The 18,581-nt window shown below is 43.5% G+C and overlaps 1 protein-coding gene across 1 annotated transcript in view; it reads right to left on the bottom strand.

Moving 5' to 3' along the window:
* Positions 1-18,366, bottom strand: part of NPHP1 (nephrocystin 1) — a 699,686-nt gene extending 681,320 nt beyond the window's left edge. Inside the window, exon 1 of the mRNA XM_086926892.1 lies at positions 18,161-18,366. Coding sequence (XP_086783018.1) covers positions 18,161-18,229 — 69 coding nt within the window. The 5' untranslated portion in view covers positions 18,230-18,366. The remainder of the gene's footprint in view (positions 1-18,160) is intronic.
* Between the last annotated feature and the right edge of the window lie 215 nt (positions 18,367-18,581).

Here is an 18,581-nt window from a genome sequence, read left to right as displayed (position 1 = left end):
AAATACAATCTCTATGTCAACGAATCTACCTACCCAAAAACTGTCGCATTCCATGAACATTCTTTCATGGAATGTTGCAGGTTTGGCAAATAAAGTTGACACAGATGAATGGGTGGAATTAATCCAATCAAAAAGTGTCTGCCTCTTCCAAGAAACTTGGCTAAGGGAGGAGTCCCATTGTCGGGGCTTCCACATATTCTCAATTCCGGCAGTATGGGGCGGAAAAGGTAGACCATCTGGAGGATTAGAAACCTGGGTGGCTTCGGATATAGGATGCCGAGCCTCAAGATACCCAGTAGACTCCCCAGATATACTGGCTGTGGTCCTTGAATGGCCAGGCAAATTGAAGCTGATGGTCATCAATATCTATTCAAGGCCTGTCAAAAATGGGTCCACCTCTAAAACTATAGAGCTCCTTTCTGGTACTTTGGAAAGTATCCCAGAGAAACTGTCCTATTTAATTGGGGGCGATTTCAATTCCCATTTCGAGCCTCTACCTGGTCTTCTCGATGGACCCTCCCTTGAGGAGGATTCAAGTTGGCAAGTTCCTCGGACTGAAGCACCTCCACCCAGAGCATGGACAACATTGGCTGTGCAGATTAACACCCTCAATCTGACATATGGGCTGAGGGCTTGCAACGGTCGCACTCGGTCCGACATCCCCTCTCAATGTACTTTTAATAGACAAGGGAGGGAATCTAGGACCGACTACTTCCTTGTACAGCTAAAATCATGGAAATGGGTGGTTGATTTCAAAATAGCAACAAGACAGGATAGCGACCATAACACCTTGGAGTTAGAGTATATGATCCCTTGCGAGAAAGCACTTGGCGAGGAGAAATCGATAGGGGGACTCCTTCTAGAGAATAACAGGAGGCGGATAAAATGGGACACTATCGCCTCCAGCGAAGATAGGCTTACCTCCCTTTACGCTGGGATCATCCCTTTTCTTGAGGAGGCTTTTGAACTAGGGGGTCTACCATCTAATAGGGAAAGAAACGAGGTCTTAGTCCAGAATCATCTCCGTTTGACCCAGAAGCTTGAACCAGCTTTCTTTACCAAGGTACGCCCGAAAACACAAAGGCAGTTTAATAATTCCTGGTACAATCGTTCATGCCGTCTAGCAAAACGAGACCTCATTAAGACCATAAAAGAGGGAGGTAGTTTAGCGCAGATCCAATCTAAAAGACGTGCCTACAAGCTACTCTTAGTCAACGCAAGATTGGAGTGGGACATACACCACTGGGAGAACTTGGCTGAGTCTCTAGCTAGCAGGGATTCTCGTAGATTCTGGAGAATCATTAATCATGGCTGCGTAGACCTTCCGTCGGCAAGAGAACCAAACATTGCAGCCAATGTCTGGCAAGATCACTATCAGGGGCTATACGCCCCCGAGGCAGAGGAGCCACAACAACCCGAAGCTAGCTCTTCCAATATATGTAATTCACTCCCCTTCACCTTGAAAGACGTCGAGATGGCCATAGCGGGTCTGTCATCAGGAAAAGCCCCGGGATTAGATGGGATCCCTGGCGATCTCTTTAGGCAGGAACCTGGGATCTGGGCCCCATATTTGATGGTCTTGTTTAATGCAGTTTTGGAGGGCATGAGGCTACCAGATACTTGGCTGGGAGCAGAGGTGGTACCGATATATAAAAAGGGCTCGCCTCTGCTGCCCGCCAACTATCGGCCAATCAGCCTCATTGATGTCAGTCAAAAACTATTCGGAAGGCTGATTCTGGACAGACTCCAATGCTGGATGGAACAGAATGAGATCTTGAGCCCTCTCCAGGCAGGCTTTAGGAAGGGTGTCTCTACAGTAGACCAAATATTGAGACTAAACATTATATTCTGGAAGACTGCTTACATTGAAGGAGGGTCACTGTATGCAGTCTTCGTGGATCTCCGCGCCGCCTTCGACCTGGTTCCTCGGACCAGGTTGTGGGCGGTGTTGGAGGATATGGGCGTCCCTGAGGATATCTTGCAGATTCTCCTTAGGCTCCACTCCAACAACTATGCGCGGGTAAGGTACGGTAAGGGAGGGAGGCTTACAGATAGGTTTCCTGTTCAACGTGGCGTAAGACAGGGGTGTGTGTTGGCGCCGACCCTGTTCTGCCTGTTTACAAATGGGGTGATAGAGCATCTCTGCAAAATCGCCAACATCGACGCGCCACTATTGAACAACAGCAGGGTGCCTGCGATTATGTTTGCAGATGACACCCTGCTGTTGTCCAAAACGCGAATGGGCCTGCAAAGGATCTTGGATGGGTTTTTGGATTTCTGTAATAAAAGGGGCTTAGAAATAAACCCAACAAAAACGAAATTCATGATCCTAAGCCGCAAACATAAAAACTGCCCAAACCCACGTTTAGGGCACACACCTCTGGAGCGAGTTAATGTGATTGAGTATTTGGGCATAACACTTAACCACAATTTAACTTGGGCGCCGCATAAAACAAAAGCAACCACTAAACTAATCCAGAGGGCGGGTGCTATCACTAGAATCGCTAACAAATCCCCCTTTCGTCCACTGGCCCCTGCAATACAGATTTATAGGGCCCAAGCGCGGGTGGCATTATATACGGGGCTGAACTCTGGGGCCACACACCCCTCCATTCCATTCAAGTTGCGGAGAATAACTTTATTAGGCAGCTGACGGCTCTTCCACTAAGTACACCTCTACTCCCCCTGAGAATGGACCTGGCCATACGCCCAATCAGCGAAGAAGTGAGCCTCAAACCATTGACCTACTGGAGACGTCTGTGGAGCAGCCAAGATTTGAGCCACTATAGAACTGAGTTGCAAGAGCTTCTTAGATCAATTTCTGCATCCAAAATTCAATGGCTCAAGTACATTAGAGATATGTGTTTGACTCTTGGAGTCCCAGAGCTATGGAATGATCCACACGCAACATCGCTAAGGCTTCCCAGGAAAGCACTCTCCAAACTTTTTTATGGTTTTATGCTTCAGAGAACTATCACCTCAACTCGAGAGGGTTCGCTAACTGATACATTCATCAAAATAAAGGACATCTACAGTTTTGAATATGTCCTCGATGCAATGTCCCCTGTACATGTTAGGAAAATTTATTTGCAGTGGAGATATGGTTCTCTACCCCTGAGGGCGCTCACAAAAAATTGGGACGAAAAGGATGCTTCACCCAAATGTCCAGCTTGTAATTATAAAGTGGAAAACGACGTTCATGTAGTTCTATTCTGCAAAGCCTATTCCAACATCAGGAAACTTTGGCTAAAACCACATCTAAGGAACATGGGCTTTCGAAATTATGTCCCAGCCTATAGAGTCCTCAAAACTGATCTTTCACCTCTGACAGTATTTGTAATGGCTAAATTTTTAGCAGCTATGTGGAGAGTACGCGCAAGACTTTTAAGAGACTGCACTGTGTCGTGATAAAATTTTTCTTAATACATTTATGAACTAATCTGTAATATTGGGATTGAATGTGTTTTAAAAAGGTATTTTTTAACATGTTATGGTTTTAAACCATCTCTTAAATACTGTGATGTTGTTGTTGTTTGTATATCTTTTATGATCGCATAGATCGAAATAAAGATTTTTGAATTGTGAATTGAATAACCTCAAACAACTCTGCAATAAGTCAACTCACATCAAGGGTGCAACAATAGATGCGATCATTACCAACAATGAACTGGTCTCTCTGAGAGCGATTTCTCCCATTGACTGGTCCGACCACCACCTCATTCTGTTCAGGATTGACACACCTGTCAGCCACCAACCTATTCGTAACGTCAAACCTAAACTCTTGACCAGAAACATCAAAAAAGTCCCTTTATCCGAACTTGAATCCATGATTCATCCCCATCTGCAACTCCATCCCTCACCATGGACGGCTGATGACCTCACTACACACTTAAACTCAAAAATGACAGAGGTTTTAGACCAAGTAGCTCCACTCAAACTCAAACAACAAAGGCGAAACAAATCGAAACCCTGGTTAAACGTGGAGCTAAACGATGAACGGCGTCAACTCAGACAAACGGAAAGGTCTTGGAGGCTTAACCCCTCGACCTTACACCTAACGCAACTTAGATCTGCTCGGCAGGCATAAAAAAACACATTTTCAGTGAAAAGGCGTCCTTTTTCAGCAGCCAACTAGATTTGGCGAAAAACAGACCGAGAGAACTCTTCAGCATTGTCAAAAGCCAAACTAACGGCACTCCCTCTCAAGATATTGAAGCCACAAATGAGCTATGTGAAGAAATTACCACCATCTTCACTAATAAAGTCTCTAAAATTGATCAATCCTTCATACAAACCACAAACACTCCTTTCCTCATAACCTGCCCCCCCTTCTACTTCCCTTGACCACACAGAAAAAGTTCTGTATAATGACAATCAGACCGGCCTCCAGCTAAAAAACAATGCGCACTGGTCGGACTTTGAGCTAATGGCGGAAAACGAGGTCTCCAAGATAATTTCTAATCTAAAACCTTCCTCCCACAACATGGACCCCCTCCCTTCCACAATCATAAAAGAACTCAACCACACCATTTCCCCTTTCTGGACAAAACTCATCAACGCCTCTCTCACCTCAGGCTGTGTCCCAGACTCACTTCAACTAGGACAAATCACGCCCATTCTCAAGAAACCAAGGGCCGACCCTAATGATCTTAACAACCTCAGACCTATCTCAAACCTCCCTTTCCTTGCAAAAACATTGGAGTCATGTGTTCTCCACAAACTCTATAAACACATTGATGAGTTCAAACTCCTCGACACCTTTCAATCGGGATTCAGGAAAGGCTGTAGCACGGAAACAGCTATAGATGATGGTGATGCCTGCCTACTCATCCTTATTGACCTATCTGTGGCATTCAACACAGTAAATCATCCAGCTCTTCTGGAGACCTTGTCGAAGCGCTCTGGCATAAATGGTACTGTACTAAAATGGCTCACCTCTTTCCTCCAGCATCACTCACAACAAATTAAAATCAACTCCTGTCTCTCGAAGCCAACAAAAGTCAAACTTGGGGTACCACAAGGCTCGATCCTCTGCCCGTCCCTCTTCAATCTCTTCATGGAGCCCCTCACAATCATCTTGAAAAAAGCTGGAGTGAGTTACTACCTTTACGCGGATGACACCCACATCTATTTCAAAATCAAGTCCCCCAATGACATCCAACACCTCAATGCCACTCTAACGGAGATCCAAACTTGGTTCAACGTCAACCACTTAAAGCTCAACCCAGATAAAATGGAACTGATCCTATTCTCTCCAAAAAGCAACCATCGTCCTATCCAAGAGTGGCTCAAGAATCTGGTTGCCCTAAACTGCCCCCTCGTTCTATCTGACTCAGTTAAATCTCTAGGCATCACCCTTAACAAGAACCTATCAATGGAGGCCCACATTAAAAACTCTGCAAAAAGTGCTCTTTTCTCTCTAAAACACGTCAAGAAATTGAAACCTTTTCTTCCCCATGATGACCTCAAGACAGTAGTTCAATCCCTGGTTCTCTCTAAAATAGACTACGGGAACGTCATCCTTACAGGAACTCCAAAAGCTCACCTAGCCCCTCTAAGGGCAGTGCTGAACATGGCCGCTTGACTTGTATCTGGAGTAAAAAGATTTGAACACATCACTCCAGCTCTCAACTCCCTCAAATGGCTTCCCATGGAAGGGAGATGTATTTACAAGCTGGCCTGCAAAACCCTCCACTCTCTGGCCCCCAACTACCTGAACAACAAACTGGTAAGAGCAGGTCAAGCCAGAACACTGAGAAGCTCCAACTCACTCCTTCTCATTCCGCCACAAATAAAAAAGAAAACCACCCAATTCCGATCGTTTTCTGGCAACGCTCCCAGGATATGGAACGCTCTACCTGGAGTCCTCAGCTGCAACCCCTCCTTCTCCTGTTTCAAAAGGGACCTCAAACTCCATCTCCTTAACAAATACTTTCCTGAACAACGTCAACTAACCTAGACCTCAATGTTCTGAGTTGACTCCCATTCAAGGATTGTTGGTGAACGGACTATGCTAATCACCTTGTTTTCTTTTTTTTCTCTCCCCCTCCGTTGCACAGTTATTTATTGTTCATGCTGTAGTCTTTATCCGTGGTTTGCTTACTTACTGTCAGCCTTCTAGGTAATGTAAGGCCCTTCTGTTTTTTTCACAATGTGTATGTGAAGCGCTCTGTTACCTAGGGGTCTAGCTAGCGCTATACAAAACTTATAAAATAAAAAATAAAAATAAAATGCTGATCGCTTGGCGAATTTCGCGGATCGCTGGAAAATCCCAGGCCTTTCGCAAGACGCTACCAGATTTATCAGTGAAGTTTGGTCGCCCATCACACACAAGCGTTATGCTGCAACCTCTGGAAACGATGGTGTGATTGGTGCTCTCAACGAGTGGTGGATCCCGCTACAGCGGATATCCCCTTGGTGAATTTTCTTGCGTCTATCGCTTCTTCGGGTCTTGCCTATCGTACTGTCAATAATTTTGGTCAGCCATCTCGGCGGGTCACTTGACGATTGATGGCAAACCCGTTGGTGAACATCCCTTTATTTGTAAATTACTCAAGGTATCTGGTTGGTAAAACCACCTTGTTCTAAATATTCTGAACTATGAGATGTTTCCACTATATTACGCTTCTTGGAAGCCTGGCCTTCTAATACGTTTCTGTCCCGTAAGCAACTGTCTGCCAAACTAGCTATGCTACCTGGTCTGGTCTCAGATATCCGCGTGTTAGATCTAGCGGGTCGTAGTTTTTCTCCGGAAGGTGTTACACTTCTGGTCACCAGACGCACTAAATGTAACACCACCTCTATTTCTTATCCTGTTTTTCCTGATAATCCTAAACTGTGTGTGGTGCAATGTATCCGGGATTATGAGGTAAGTACTACAGAGTTTCGACAGGATATGGGGGGTCAACTGTTGATTGCTCTTCAAAAAACTTTTCGCCCAGTGACCCCAGCTACTTTAGCAAGATGGGTGCGCTGGCTCATGGGCGAAGCAGGAATTGAGGTCTCAAGATTTGGTGCTCATTCTGCTTGTGGAGCTATGGCATCTAAAGCCTTTTCTGTTGGAATCAGTTTATTACACATTATGAAGGCAGTTGACACGTCTTCTGACTCTACATTTAAATGTTTTTATTATAAACCTATTGTGAATATTGCATCTGTTGTGGTGGCACAGCTGTAAACAAGCATATTCGGAGCCTCCGGTCCTGACATAGAATTCAAAATTTGCGAACATACGTGACAAGAATTTTCAATTCTATTAAGGACACGGAGGCAAAGATTATCCCACCATGATTCTGTATTGTGATTTATGCCCCTCTTGAAGAGAGTAGGGTATTACAACTTTGTCTTTACATTTCAGGTTCAGATCTCAAACAGAGTTTGCTGATCTTTCACCTTTGGAGAAGTCTTCATGGTCTCTGCAGGATGGAAGTGTTCCGTTGAAGCTAGCTTCAAGTCTCCTGTTACTGCCCGTTGGCCTGCTGCTTTCGTTCTGAGGACTTTGTTCTTCCTTCAAGCTGGTTCACAGATGTCAGACTTTTATTTCTTGGACTTAACTGTTTATTTTCACACAAAGAAAGTCACGTCAAGTCAGGGCCATTTATATAGCGCACAAATCACATCCTGGGAGTCTCATGGAGCTTGCAGCAGTCTCTGACATAGGGGAACGCAGCTATTTTGCAAAGAGCCAAGTCTTTAGTCCTTTGCGAAAACAGCCATGATCAGGGGAGTTACGGAGATGGAACGGTATATTGTTCCATGCGGCCGGGGCCAGAAACGAAAATGCTCGACCGCCGTTTCTGGAGGTACGTGTTCTCAAAGGTATCAGTAATAGTTTGTTTCTGGATCTGAGATTCCTTTCTGGCTGATACCATCTGAGTTTTTTGGACCAGTATTTAGGCCCCTTTTAATACAATTGTCTGTGAACCAGACATAATATTTTGAAAAGGATATGCTTTTTTACTGGCAACCAATGTAGGCTTTTTAGACAGGCAGCAGAGGAAGTTTTTCTCAGGAGGTTAAGAACCAGCCAGGCTGCGGTGTTCTGGAGAACCGGAAGCCTCCTCAGATGGTGTTCATTTATAGAGGACAAAAGTGCGTTCCCGTAGTCCATCCTGTTTATTATAAGGCCTTGGACTAAGGGTTTACGGGCCTGGATAGGGATCCACTTAAAGATTTTTCTCAAACTCCGCATTAGTCCAAAACAGGTGCCGACTATGCTGTTTATTTGGCAATTCATGGACAATTTGTTATCCAACAAAAAGCCCAAGTTACGGGTTGAATCCTTTGGTACTGGGCATGTGCCCAGATTAATTAGCCACCAGTCTCTGTCCAATGTTCTGCCGCTTTACCGAAGAGCCTAATTTCTGACTTGCTGCCATTTAGTTGGAGGTGAGAAGAGGATGAGTATTCTCTTGTGCTCCTTATATAGGGATCTACTCTATGGTTGTCATGTGATACCCAGGGGTGTTTATGGGTATTGCAGAGTCATTTATTTTTACTTTATCTAATTGACTGCTGAGAATTTTCAGTAAAGAAAATGAGAAGCATAATCCTCGCCTCTGTTTCCTTCATACAATTGAAAATTCTTGTCACGTATGTTCGCAAATTTTGAATTCTTGTAATGATTAAATGAGGGTCCACAACAGTCAAAAGGTTAAGAAGCACTCAAAACACTTCCCCCTTATATATTTAAAAAAATAACAACTGCGAATATACAAAACAACAGACACTGGACTGATAATAAACTTACAAGAGGACCCTATATCCCCTGATTAATGAAACTGAACTGATAAAATAAAAAAAATAAAAAATGGAATACACAAAATTACCATACTACACATAGTCATAACTTAACAGGAGGCCTCAGTTTATCAGCAGAACTTAATGATCTCCATATATATTAGAAGACACCACCACAGGTTTAATTTTATATTTGACATTGGTGTTTGAACAGATAATTTCTCTTTGTTCCACCATTTACCATCTTCCAACATGACCACCCATTTTTTAACTCTTTTGAACACCCTTTGGAAACTATTCCCGGTAGTTTGATCCTAACCCAGTCACCCACCTTGATTTTCAAAAAAATTTTGTTTTCCGCACATTGGGTACTTCCTTTATGACTCTTCACATTTCTTCCCAACCAAACTTAGCTTACCCAGTGGTAACTCCAAATTTCTCATCCAGGGACAAAACAACTTAGAAGTGGGAACATGTGTTCTCAGAAGCACATGGTTAAACTATAGTGACAACAAATCTGGGTGTTTAGGCTTGATAACTTGTTATGTTTCGAGCCATAAATCAAAGTGCTGACTGTCTACTTTGGCACACTCAGAAGCTTTATAATTATCATTGGCTTGTTCCATTTCCAGTTTCTGAGGATGATCCTCCGGTCCTTAATCATCCTCGCCTTGACTATTGTAACTGCTTGGAAGCCACCACGTTTGTGAAAAATAGGCTACAAATTGTTCTGAACTGTCATGTTGGAGCATTCTTTGTTTGGAATGCAACAACATCATTTGTAGAATAAAGAATGTAGGGGGGATTCTGTAGGGACAGTTTGAAGGGGGTTGAAGCAATGTGAAGCTGTAATGTTTATCTGGGAGCAGAGTTGCCAATAAAGAAGATTGATACTAATTTGAGGAGGAGTTCTTCTTTACAAATTGGCGACTGAGGAAAGGCAACTCTGCGCGGACCCACTGAGGAAAAGAAGAGGAGTTTCACGAAGAAATAACGAAAATGAGCAAATGAAGAAATAATGAGGTGAGGAGGACGGGAGAATTGTAAGTGACTGAGAGCATACAGCGTTTAACGTATGGAAGCGGAATTGAGTGGCAAAAGGAGGAAACTGCTACCTGGAAGAAGCAAGCTGGCGCGTGGAGCGTAATTTAAAAGCTGTCTCGTGCGCTATTTGAAGCTGTCTCTGTCTCGTGCGCCATTGGAAGCTGTCTCGTGCGCCGTCTGTGCAGATTGAATGCATGAGCAATTGTCGTGCGCAAGCCGAGATTAGCATAAGAAGACGTCGTGTGAAGAAGAGGACAACGCGAGAGGTGTAGCGTGTGACGTCATCACGCTTGGCGGCCATTTTAAGAGATTGGGAAGTTATACATACATTTCAATGGGAAACAAGACTAAATAAACGCATTGTGAACGAAGAAGAAGACTGTTAAGAAAGAAAACACGACAAGTGTGTGGAAGGAAGCAGGAATTCGTTGTTTTAAAGTAACAAACAACATACTATTTAGGAATATTTTTAAAATTGGATATTTCAAGATTCAAAAAATATATATATATATTATTTTTTATTTTTTAAAAATGTATTTTTTTTTAAATTATACATTTGAAGAAGAATTAAAAGAAGATGTGTGCAGCGCAAACTTTCACGTTAACTCCACCAATACCATTCCTAGCAGAACCTGGAGAGCCGAAGATTAGATGGCAGGAATGAAAAGTGTATTTTAAGAACAGAGGGGCAGATTTATGTTGGGAATGTGCCACGTTTGCGTCACGCAACTGCGGCGTAAACGTGGCGCATCCCTACGACCCATTTACAACGTGACGCATCTAGGCAGATGCGTCACGTTGTAAAGCCCTGCGCCACTTGTGGGCGTTCCGGCGCAGGGTGGGCGTTCCGGGGCAGGTGCGCCTCGCAAAAGTGGCTGAGTGAAATCTATAAGATTTCACTCAGTCACTTTCAGGCCAATGCTGCGTCAAAACCCTGTGCCTGCTTGAAGCAGGCGTAGGTCTTGACGCAGCATTGTAAAGATGGGGCACCCTCGAGCCTTGCTGGAGCTGCGTCGCGCTTGCGACGCAACTCCAGCAATGCTCCACCTTTACGGCACAGATGCGTCACGCATCTGTGCCGTTTTTGCCCCATGGTGCTCCACATTGTAAATGCGGCGCACCATGGGTGGCGGAGCAGCGGCGCAAAATAACTGGTGCATCCCTGGGGATGCGCCAGTTATCATAATTCTGCCCCTACATGTTTACCATAAAGAATGAGGATATGACACCAGAAATTAAAAAAGGAATTTTGCTGCATTCTTTGGGACCAGAGGGAATTAGACAGTATGAACAAATGCAAAAGAAAGAAAGAAAGAAGAGAAGATGAAACAAATGAGTATGAAAACGCATTGGATGATTTGGAAAGATACTACGCACCGACAGTATGTGTAGCAATTGATAGATACAAATTCTTCAGGAGGAAACAAGAACAGAATGAGAAAATAGATGATTATTTAAGTGCACTAAAGAAAATGGCCGAGAAGTGTAGATTTGGGAAAATTGAAGAAGAATTGATAAGAGATCAAGTCATCATGCTCACTAACAACAAAAGAGTACAAGAAAGATTATGGACTATGGGAGATGGAACATTGAATAAAGTACTGGCAGTAGTAAGAAAAGCAAAGTATCTGTCAGGTGTGCGAAGGAAGCGTTGGACGATGATAACGGAAAAAAGTAAAGAAGAAGTATGCGTTGTAAGGAAGACCATAAGGGCAAGTAGTGTTGGTGCAGAGAAAAAAGACAAGAGTAATGAAAAGAGGATGGAGAAGAAGAATTACCAGCCAATTAGAAGTGACTACAGGAGAGGAAGTCAGGCTAATTTGGCATGTTACAGATGTGGTAGCTACACACATTTAGCTGACAGTAAGGCTTGTAGGGCGAGAGATCAGAAGTGCACAGTATGTGGATTGATTGGACATTATGCAAGAGTTTGTTACAGGAAAGAAAGGACCACAAGGATAAAATATGTGACGGAAGAAAGCAGAGAGGGAATTAGAAGAGAAAAAGAAGAAGATTCAGAGGAAGATGATGATGTTTTTATGATAAGAGACTTCATTTTGGATGTTAAGTGTAAAGGAAGGAGTAAACCGAAATGTGAGATTGATGTTTCAGGTGTAAAGGTGATATTGGTAGCCGATTCGGGATCACCATATACAATTGTGAATTTAGACATGTGGAAGGAGAAATTTGAGAATCAAATTGGAGTTGAGTTAATGGAATGTGATATAAATCCAAGAAGTTACACTGGGCAAAGCATTCCTATAGTGGGGTGTAGAGATGTGAGATTTGAATTCAAAGGAAGAGTAGCGAAGGAAAGAATGTATGTTGCTGAATATGGACCGAGTGTTTTAGGATGGAAGGACCAGGCAAGTTTAGATACAATACTAAATCTGAATGCGAGAGAACAAGTTATGGTAATTGGTGAGAGTGATGATTTGAAAAATGAAATTAAAGAGGAGTATGGTGATGTATTTTCAAGCAAAATTGGTGTACTTAAAGGATTTAAACATGAAATTAAGTTGAAAGACAATGCAGTTCCTGTGAACTATAAAGTCAGAAATGTTCCGTTTGCAGTGAGGAGTGAACTGGAAAAAGAGTTGAACAGGTTGGAAACATCAGGTATAGTTGAGAGGATTGAGTCGTCTGTGTGGATGTCTTCGATTGTTGTGGCCAGGAAATCGAATGGTAAGATCAGGTTGTGTGTTGATTTAAGGGGTGTGAACAGGGAAATTCAGGTGGATAAATACCCTTTACCAAAGATTAATGAGTTGTTGGCAAGAACGAAAGGTATGAGATGGTTTTCAACGGTTGATTTGTCATCAGCGTACCATCAGGTTGAGCTACATAAAGAAAGCAGGAAGATAACATCATTTATCACACCATTTGGATGTTTTCAGTATGTGAGGATGCCGTTCGGGTTAGCCTCTGCGGCAGCTGTATTCCAAAGCATTATGAGTGAGGTTTTAAGGGGAATTAAGGATGTGTTATATTTCCAAGATGATATATTGATCATGGGGGAGAACAGGAAGTCACATGACAAAAGAGTGAGGGAAGTGTTCAATGTTTTGAGGGAAAGAGGACTAACAGCTGAGTATGAAAAATGCAAGTTTGCGAATCAAAAAGTAGCTTATTTAGGACATAATATTGGTGTTGATGGCATATCACCAAAGGAAGAGTTGTGGAGGCAGTGAGGAAAGCACCAGGGTGTCTAAACCCCCGACCAGGCAATCCAAAACAGCTTCGTGGTTCTCTGAAAAACTTAGATTGGCTAAAGCCAAATGTAAAACGCTAGAGCGGAGGTGGAGGCTGAATTATGCCCCTGAACTCAAAGAAGATTATAAAATAGAGATAAAAAAATACCACAAACTATTAAGGTCAGAAAAGGGCATCTATTTTAAAAATAGAATCGAATCAGCAGACACCCCACCAAAGAACTTTTTGGTATCTACAGAGAACTCACGACCCCATCCAGGCTTGAGGCTCAAGACGTCTACTCTAATGAGTTATGCGATCTTGTAGCCGACTATTTTGTGGATAAGGTGGACAAAATTCATGATACCTTTACAGCTAGTAACAACCTGCCAACTAGTCCTGGGACTAATGTAGCTGTTTCCACACAAAAATCGCGGCTATCATGCTTTACAACGCCAGAAAGAAACGAACTTCTAGGTATTGTCAAAAGCATACAATCCGGATCTCCATCTGACACATGCCCAGTGGCGCGGTGTAAAGGTGTTATGGAGAGCATGCTAATCGACCATATTAGCCACATGATCACTCTGTCCTTTCATGAGTGTCATGTACTGGAAGCATGGAAGACTGCCCAGGTCATTCCCCTAAAGAAAAAACCCAACATCCCGATCTCACAACTGCAAAACCTTCGCCCCATCTCCCTTCTTCCCTTCTGTGCAAAGATTGTGGAGAAAATTGCTAATAAACAGCTTATGAAACATCTAGAAGAAGAAACCCATCTCCACTCATCCCAATCTGGATTCAGAACCGGCTACTCGACGGAGTCAGCCGTTCTATATTCCACTGAGCGCATAAGGCAGATAGCGGATGAAGGCGAGACAGCAGCATTAGTTTTATTAGATCTGAGTGCAGCGTTTGACACCGTGCTGCACTCCACGCTGATGTCTCGCCTGACGGAGATAGGGGTGACGGGGTCAGCGCTAGCCTGGCTGAAGTCTTATCTAGCCGATAGAAGCTTTCAGCTACATTGTCCTCCCTTTAGATCGTCCCCACGCAAGGTAAGCCATGGGGTTCCTCAGGGCTCAAGTTTGAGCCCCACCTTGTTTAACATCTACATGGAACCCCTGGCTCGCGTGGTGGAGGCGTTTGGGGTGGACATTGTTAGCTACGCTGACGACACCCAGTTGGTGTTTAAACTCACACCCGACCGTAGTCAAGATGCCATCAACTTCTCGAACTGTATGTCAGCAGTGGCAGTTTGGATGAATGACAACTGCCTACGCCTCAATGGCGAAAAGACAGAGTTGTTGGTGGTCGGGAGAGCAACATCTTCATGGTCAAGGCTATGGTGGCAGAGTGAACTTGGGGACCCCCCCATTCCGAGGGAGTCGGTACGTAACCTTGGTGTTATGTTGGACACCGACCTCTCGTACAAGATCCATGTTAATAAAGTCACATGGAGATGCTTTGGCCCACTCAAGGTTCTTCGTAAGGTCTTAGACCTCCTACCTGCAGTAGCCAGAAAAACCATTGTTCACGCCTTAGTAACTCCACACCTTGATTACGGCAACGCCATGCTGTTAGGGCTAAGCCAAAAAGCACTTCATCAACTTCAATGCGTGCAGAATGCTGCCGCACGCTTAGTGCTTGGCCTCCCGCGCAGAGCATCAGGAAAATCTGCCTTGGCTAAACTCCACTGGCTTCCCGTCAGGGAGCGTATTAAATGTAAAGCCCTCTGCTACGCACATCGCATAGCCCAGAACAAAGGTCCGGATTACCTCAAGAACCTCCTGGCCATACATCGCCCTACTCGCAATCTGAGATCTTCTGGTGCGATGCTGTTTAAAACACCTCGTATTCTTAGGGCCAGAATGGGCGGACGCTCATTTAGGCACTTAGCCCCCAAATACTGGAATGCTCTACCACTGAATATGAGGATGGAGCCATCCGAAATAGGATTCCGGAGGAAATTAAAAACACTCCTCTTCCCCATTTCATAATCCCGTTCTCTCAGGTCCTCTGTTGAATTTATCAGTGATTAGCGCGGGGACACACTGTTCTATGTGTAGCCAGGCGCTCTATAAATGTTGCATCATCATCATCAGAGCCAGGGAATAAGGATGAACTCCGTTCTTTTTTAGGTTTGACGGAGTATTACTCCAAATTTGTGAGGAATTTTTCTGAGAAATCTTATGATTTGAGGCAATTGTTGAAGCAAAAGAGTAAATTTATTTGGAGTGACAAGTGTAAGGAGTGTTTTGAAATTTTGAAGAAAGAAGTGTGCAGTGCTGCACCCATCGAAGGGTTCTATCCAAATTTGAGAAGTGTTTTAACTGTGGATACAAGCGGAAAAGGTTTGGGGGCAGTGTTGACACAGAATGAGGAAGGTGGAAAGGAAGTAGTCATCAGATTTGCGTCAAAGAGTTTAACACCAGCGGAAGAACTCTATTCTGTGATAGAAAGAGAGACTTTGGGTTGTGTGTGGGACATGGAGCATTTTAGAGCGTATTTGTGGGGGAGTGAGTTTGATGTGAAAACTGATCATAAGCCTTTGGTGAATTTATTGACTACTGGTGGTATGATAAGAGCTTCGGCAAGAATAGCAAGATTTTCAATGATATTACAAGATTATAATTACAGAATCAAATATGTTCCAGGTGTGCAAAATAAAATTGCAGATTGTTTAAGTAGGATGCCCTTACCAGTTAAAGAGACAACTAAAAATGAGTGGGATGACTATCAAATTGCTGTTGTAGAGGAAGAAACTTTTGAATCAATTGATAAGAAGGAATGGCTTTTACATTATGGAAAGGATGAATTGACGGGAAAGATCAAGGACAGAGTGTTAAATGGTCGGGATGAAAAGAAACTGGATGTAGCAGAAGAGAGGAGTTTTTGGGAAGTGAGAAGTGAGTTGAGTGTAGATTCAGATTTTGTGTTAAGGGGAGGTAAAATGATACCACCAAAGAGTTTAAGGAAAAGAATAATAGATCTGTGTCATGAAGGGCATTTTGGTATTGTGAAGACAAAGAAGACGGTTAAAGGTTTGTATTTTTGGCCAGGTGTAGACATAGAAGTGGAGAGAGTTGTGAGGGAGTGTGAAGAATGTGCTGATTCAGACAAAAGTTTAACGACAATGAGACCACAATTGTCACCTGTACAGTGCCCAGAAATGGTTTGGGATTTGATTGCTATTGATTTTGTTGGTCCAATACGGAATAAAAGTGGTGAAAGTAGGTTCATTATAGTCTTGATAGACTATTTTAGCAAGTGGATTGATTTGGAAGTTGTAGAGAAAGCTGATGCGGAAACTGTTGTGATCTTTCTTAATGGAGTATTTCTAAGGGAAGGTTTGCCTAAAAAGGGTGCTCAGTGACAATGGAACACATTTTACGGCTGTGAAAGTTGAGGAATTTTTTAAAAGAAATGGAATAACACATGGTTCGACATCTGTTTACCATCCAGCGGGAAATGGTGCGGTTGAGCGATTTAATGGTGTTATAAAGGGAACAATCCATATTGCGTGTGAGAATAAGAAGAACTGGGAAGTAGAACTTAGAAAAATGTTGTGGGGTTATCGTCTCACGCCTTCTCTCACGGGTTTGAGTCCATTTGTGATGATGAGAGGTAGAGAGCCTTTCACTAAGGATAATATTGGATGGATGGAGAGTACAAAATACATTCAATGGTCACCAAAGAATGTCAAGGAAAACATCATTAAGGCACAACAAGTGTACAAAAGGAATTTTGACAAAAGGCATGTCACAAGGATGGATGAACTTGTTGTGGGTGATTGGGTAAAAACTAAGAAGGTGGGAAAAGTAGCAAAAGGAGAAAGTGCATTTTCAAAACCATGTAGAGTAGTGGAGTGTCTGAGGAATTCGGCCAGACTTAGTGATGGTTGAGTTTGGCATTTGAGCCGTATAGCGAAATGTAAAAATATTTTTAAAATGCAGAAGATGGATGTTGGTGGAGCTGGAGCTGCGGGTGGAGCTGCAGATATGTTTGATGAATGGCTGTGGGAGGATGAAGTGGAGGAAGGAATGGAAACAGAAGAGGAGAGTAGTCCAGGAAGTGGACAGGGTGATGATTTGGAAAAAACTGAATTGTGCGAACCACGAATTTGTGAAGGTTCAAAGAGACTGGGAAGATTTGGTAGAGTTATTAATACTCCTCACAAATTCAGAGATTACATGTTAAAGTAAATTATTTCTTTGCATCTTATTTTGTATATGGTTTTATTATTTTTTTTATTTGTGTTTGTTTCTTTTGTTTGGAAGGAGGAAGATGTGTCATGTTGGAGCATTCTTTGTTTGGAATGCAACAACATCATTTGTAGAATAAAGAACGTAGGGGGGGATTCTGTAGGGACAGTTTGAAGGGGGTTGAAGCAATGTGAAGCTGTAATGTTTATCTGGGAGCAGAGTTGCCAATAAAGAAGATTGATAATAATTTGAGGAGGAGTTCTTCTGTACATGAACACAGCATCAAGACTACTTTTTCATCTGCCAAAATTCTGCTCAGCGTTTAAGCTACTTTGTAAACTGCGCTGGCTTCCGGTAGAAAATTGCATTCAGTTCAAGGCTCTGTGCGTAGCTCAAAGGATTGTGAGCAAGCAGGGTGTGTCTACTCCTTGCTTCAGCACCACAACCCTATTAAGTCTTTAGGAACGAACGGTTCGGTTCTAACTTGGGGATTGTACCTAGCATCAGTCTGGCGAGGAGGGAAAAACGTAGGGGTGCCAATACATTTTATAAGGGGAAAGTGGGAAATTTGGAAAGAAAATCTGGCTGGAGCCCTTTGAGCCCAATGGGCGTTGCGCGCCTGCTGCATGGCATCTGCTACTAGTGGGTCGTTACAACAAGCTGATACACACTTGCTGCAGAATCAGAGGGAATCAAGAACTGTGCATGACCTCTGTGAATGGAAGGACTAAGATGCGTGCATATCTTCTCTTAGTGTAGGACTTGGGTTGTAACTTGTAAGTAACTGTAAACATAACATCTACAGACGCCCCCGGGGTTGAACACGTGCCTATTCCTGCCATAGCGAAACGGGTGGTAGGAGCGCGAAATTCAAAAGGTTTTTGGATGGGGTGGGTGCATGCAGCAGGGAAGTCAGAACAAATATTAAGTACAGAGTGGGTGCATGTCCAAGTCAGTGGTTGCTTCTGGCTACTACGTACCTGCTTCTTCAGCTCGTCGTTTCCACGCTGAATGTTCTGTAAAGGGCCGCGTGATTTTTTCAAAGCCATGCTGTGAACCGTGTTTAAATTAAACTAATGTCATTACGATCAAAGCTCTAGGTCGGATGTGGAGCGAACAGTCTACTGAGAAGACCGCTGAGCGGCACTCTTTCCACCTCGGTCGCTAGGATATGGAGAGACGCTTTGTTAACAAAACGATGATGTCATCAACGCGCGTTCGATTCGAACTTGGACACTGCTCGAACGAAGAGCTAGAGCGCTAACCTCGCTTTCTCAGCAGAGCATACACGTCGTCAACCCTCCCGTTTCAGGAGGCAGACTACCAATTTTAAGGCTAGTCTCCCGCCTCACGATCCTGCATGCAAAATCCCGATTCCTCGGTGGGCTTCTGCTGGCAGGG

The sequence above is a fragment of the Lissotriton vulgaris genome, chromosome 6 (assembly GCF_964263255.1).
Source record: "Lissotriton vulgaris chromosome 6, aLisVul1.2, whole genome shotgun sequence".
In the NCBI taxonomy this organism is placed as follows: Eukaryota; Metazoa; Chordata; class Amphibia; order Caudata; family Salamandridae; genus Lissotriton; species Lissotriton vulgaris.
The sequence above is the reverse complement of the archived record's forward strand: the minus strand, read 5'-3'. Positions and strand labels throughout refer to the sequence as shown.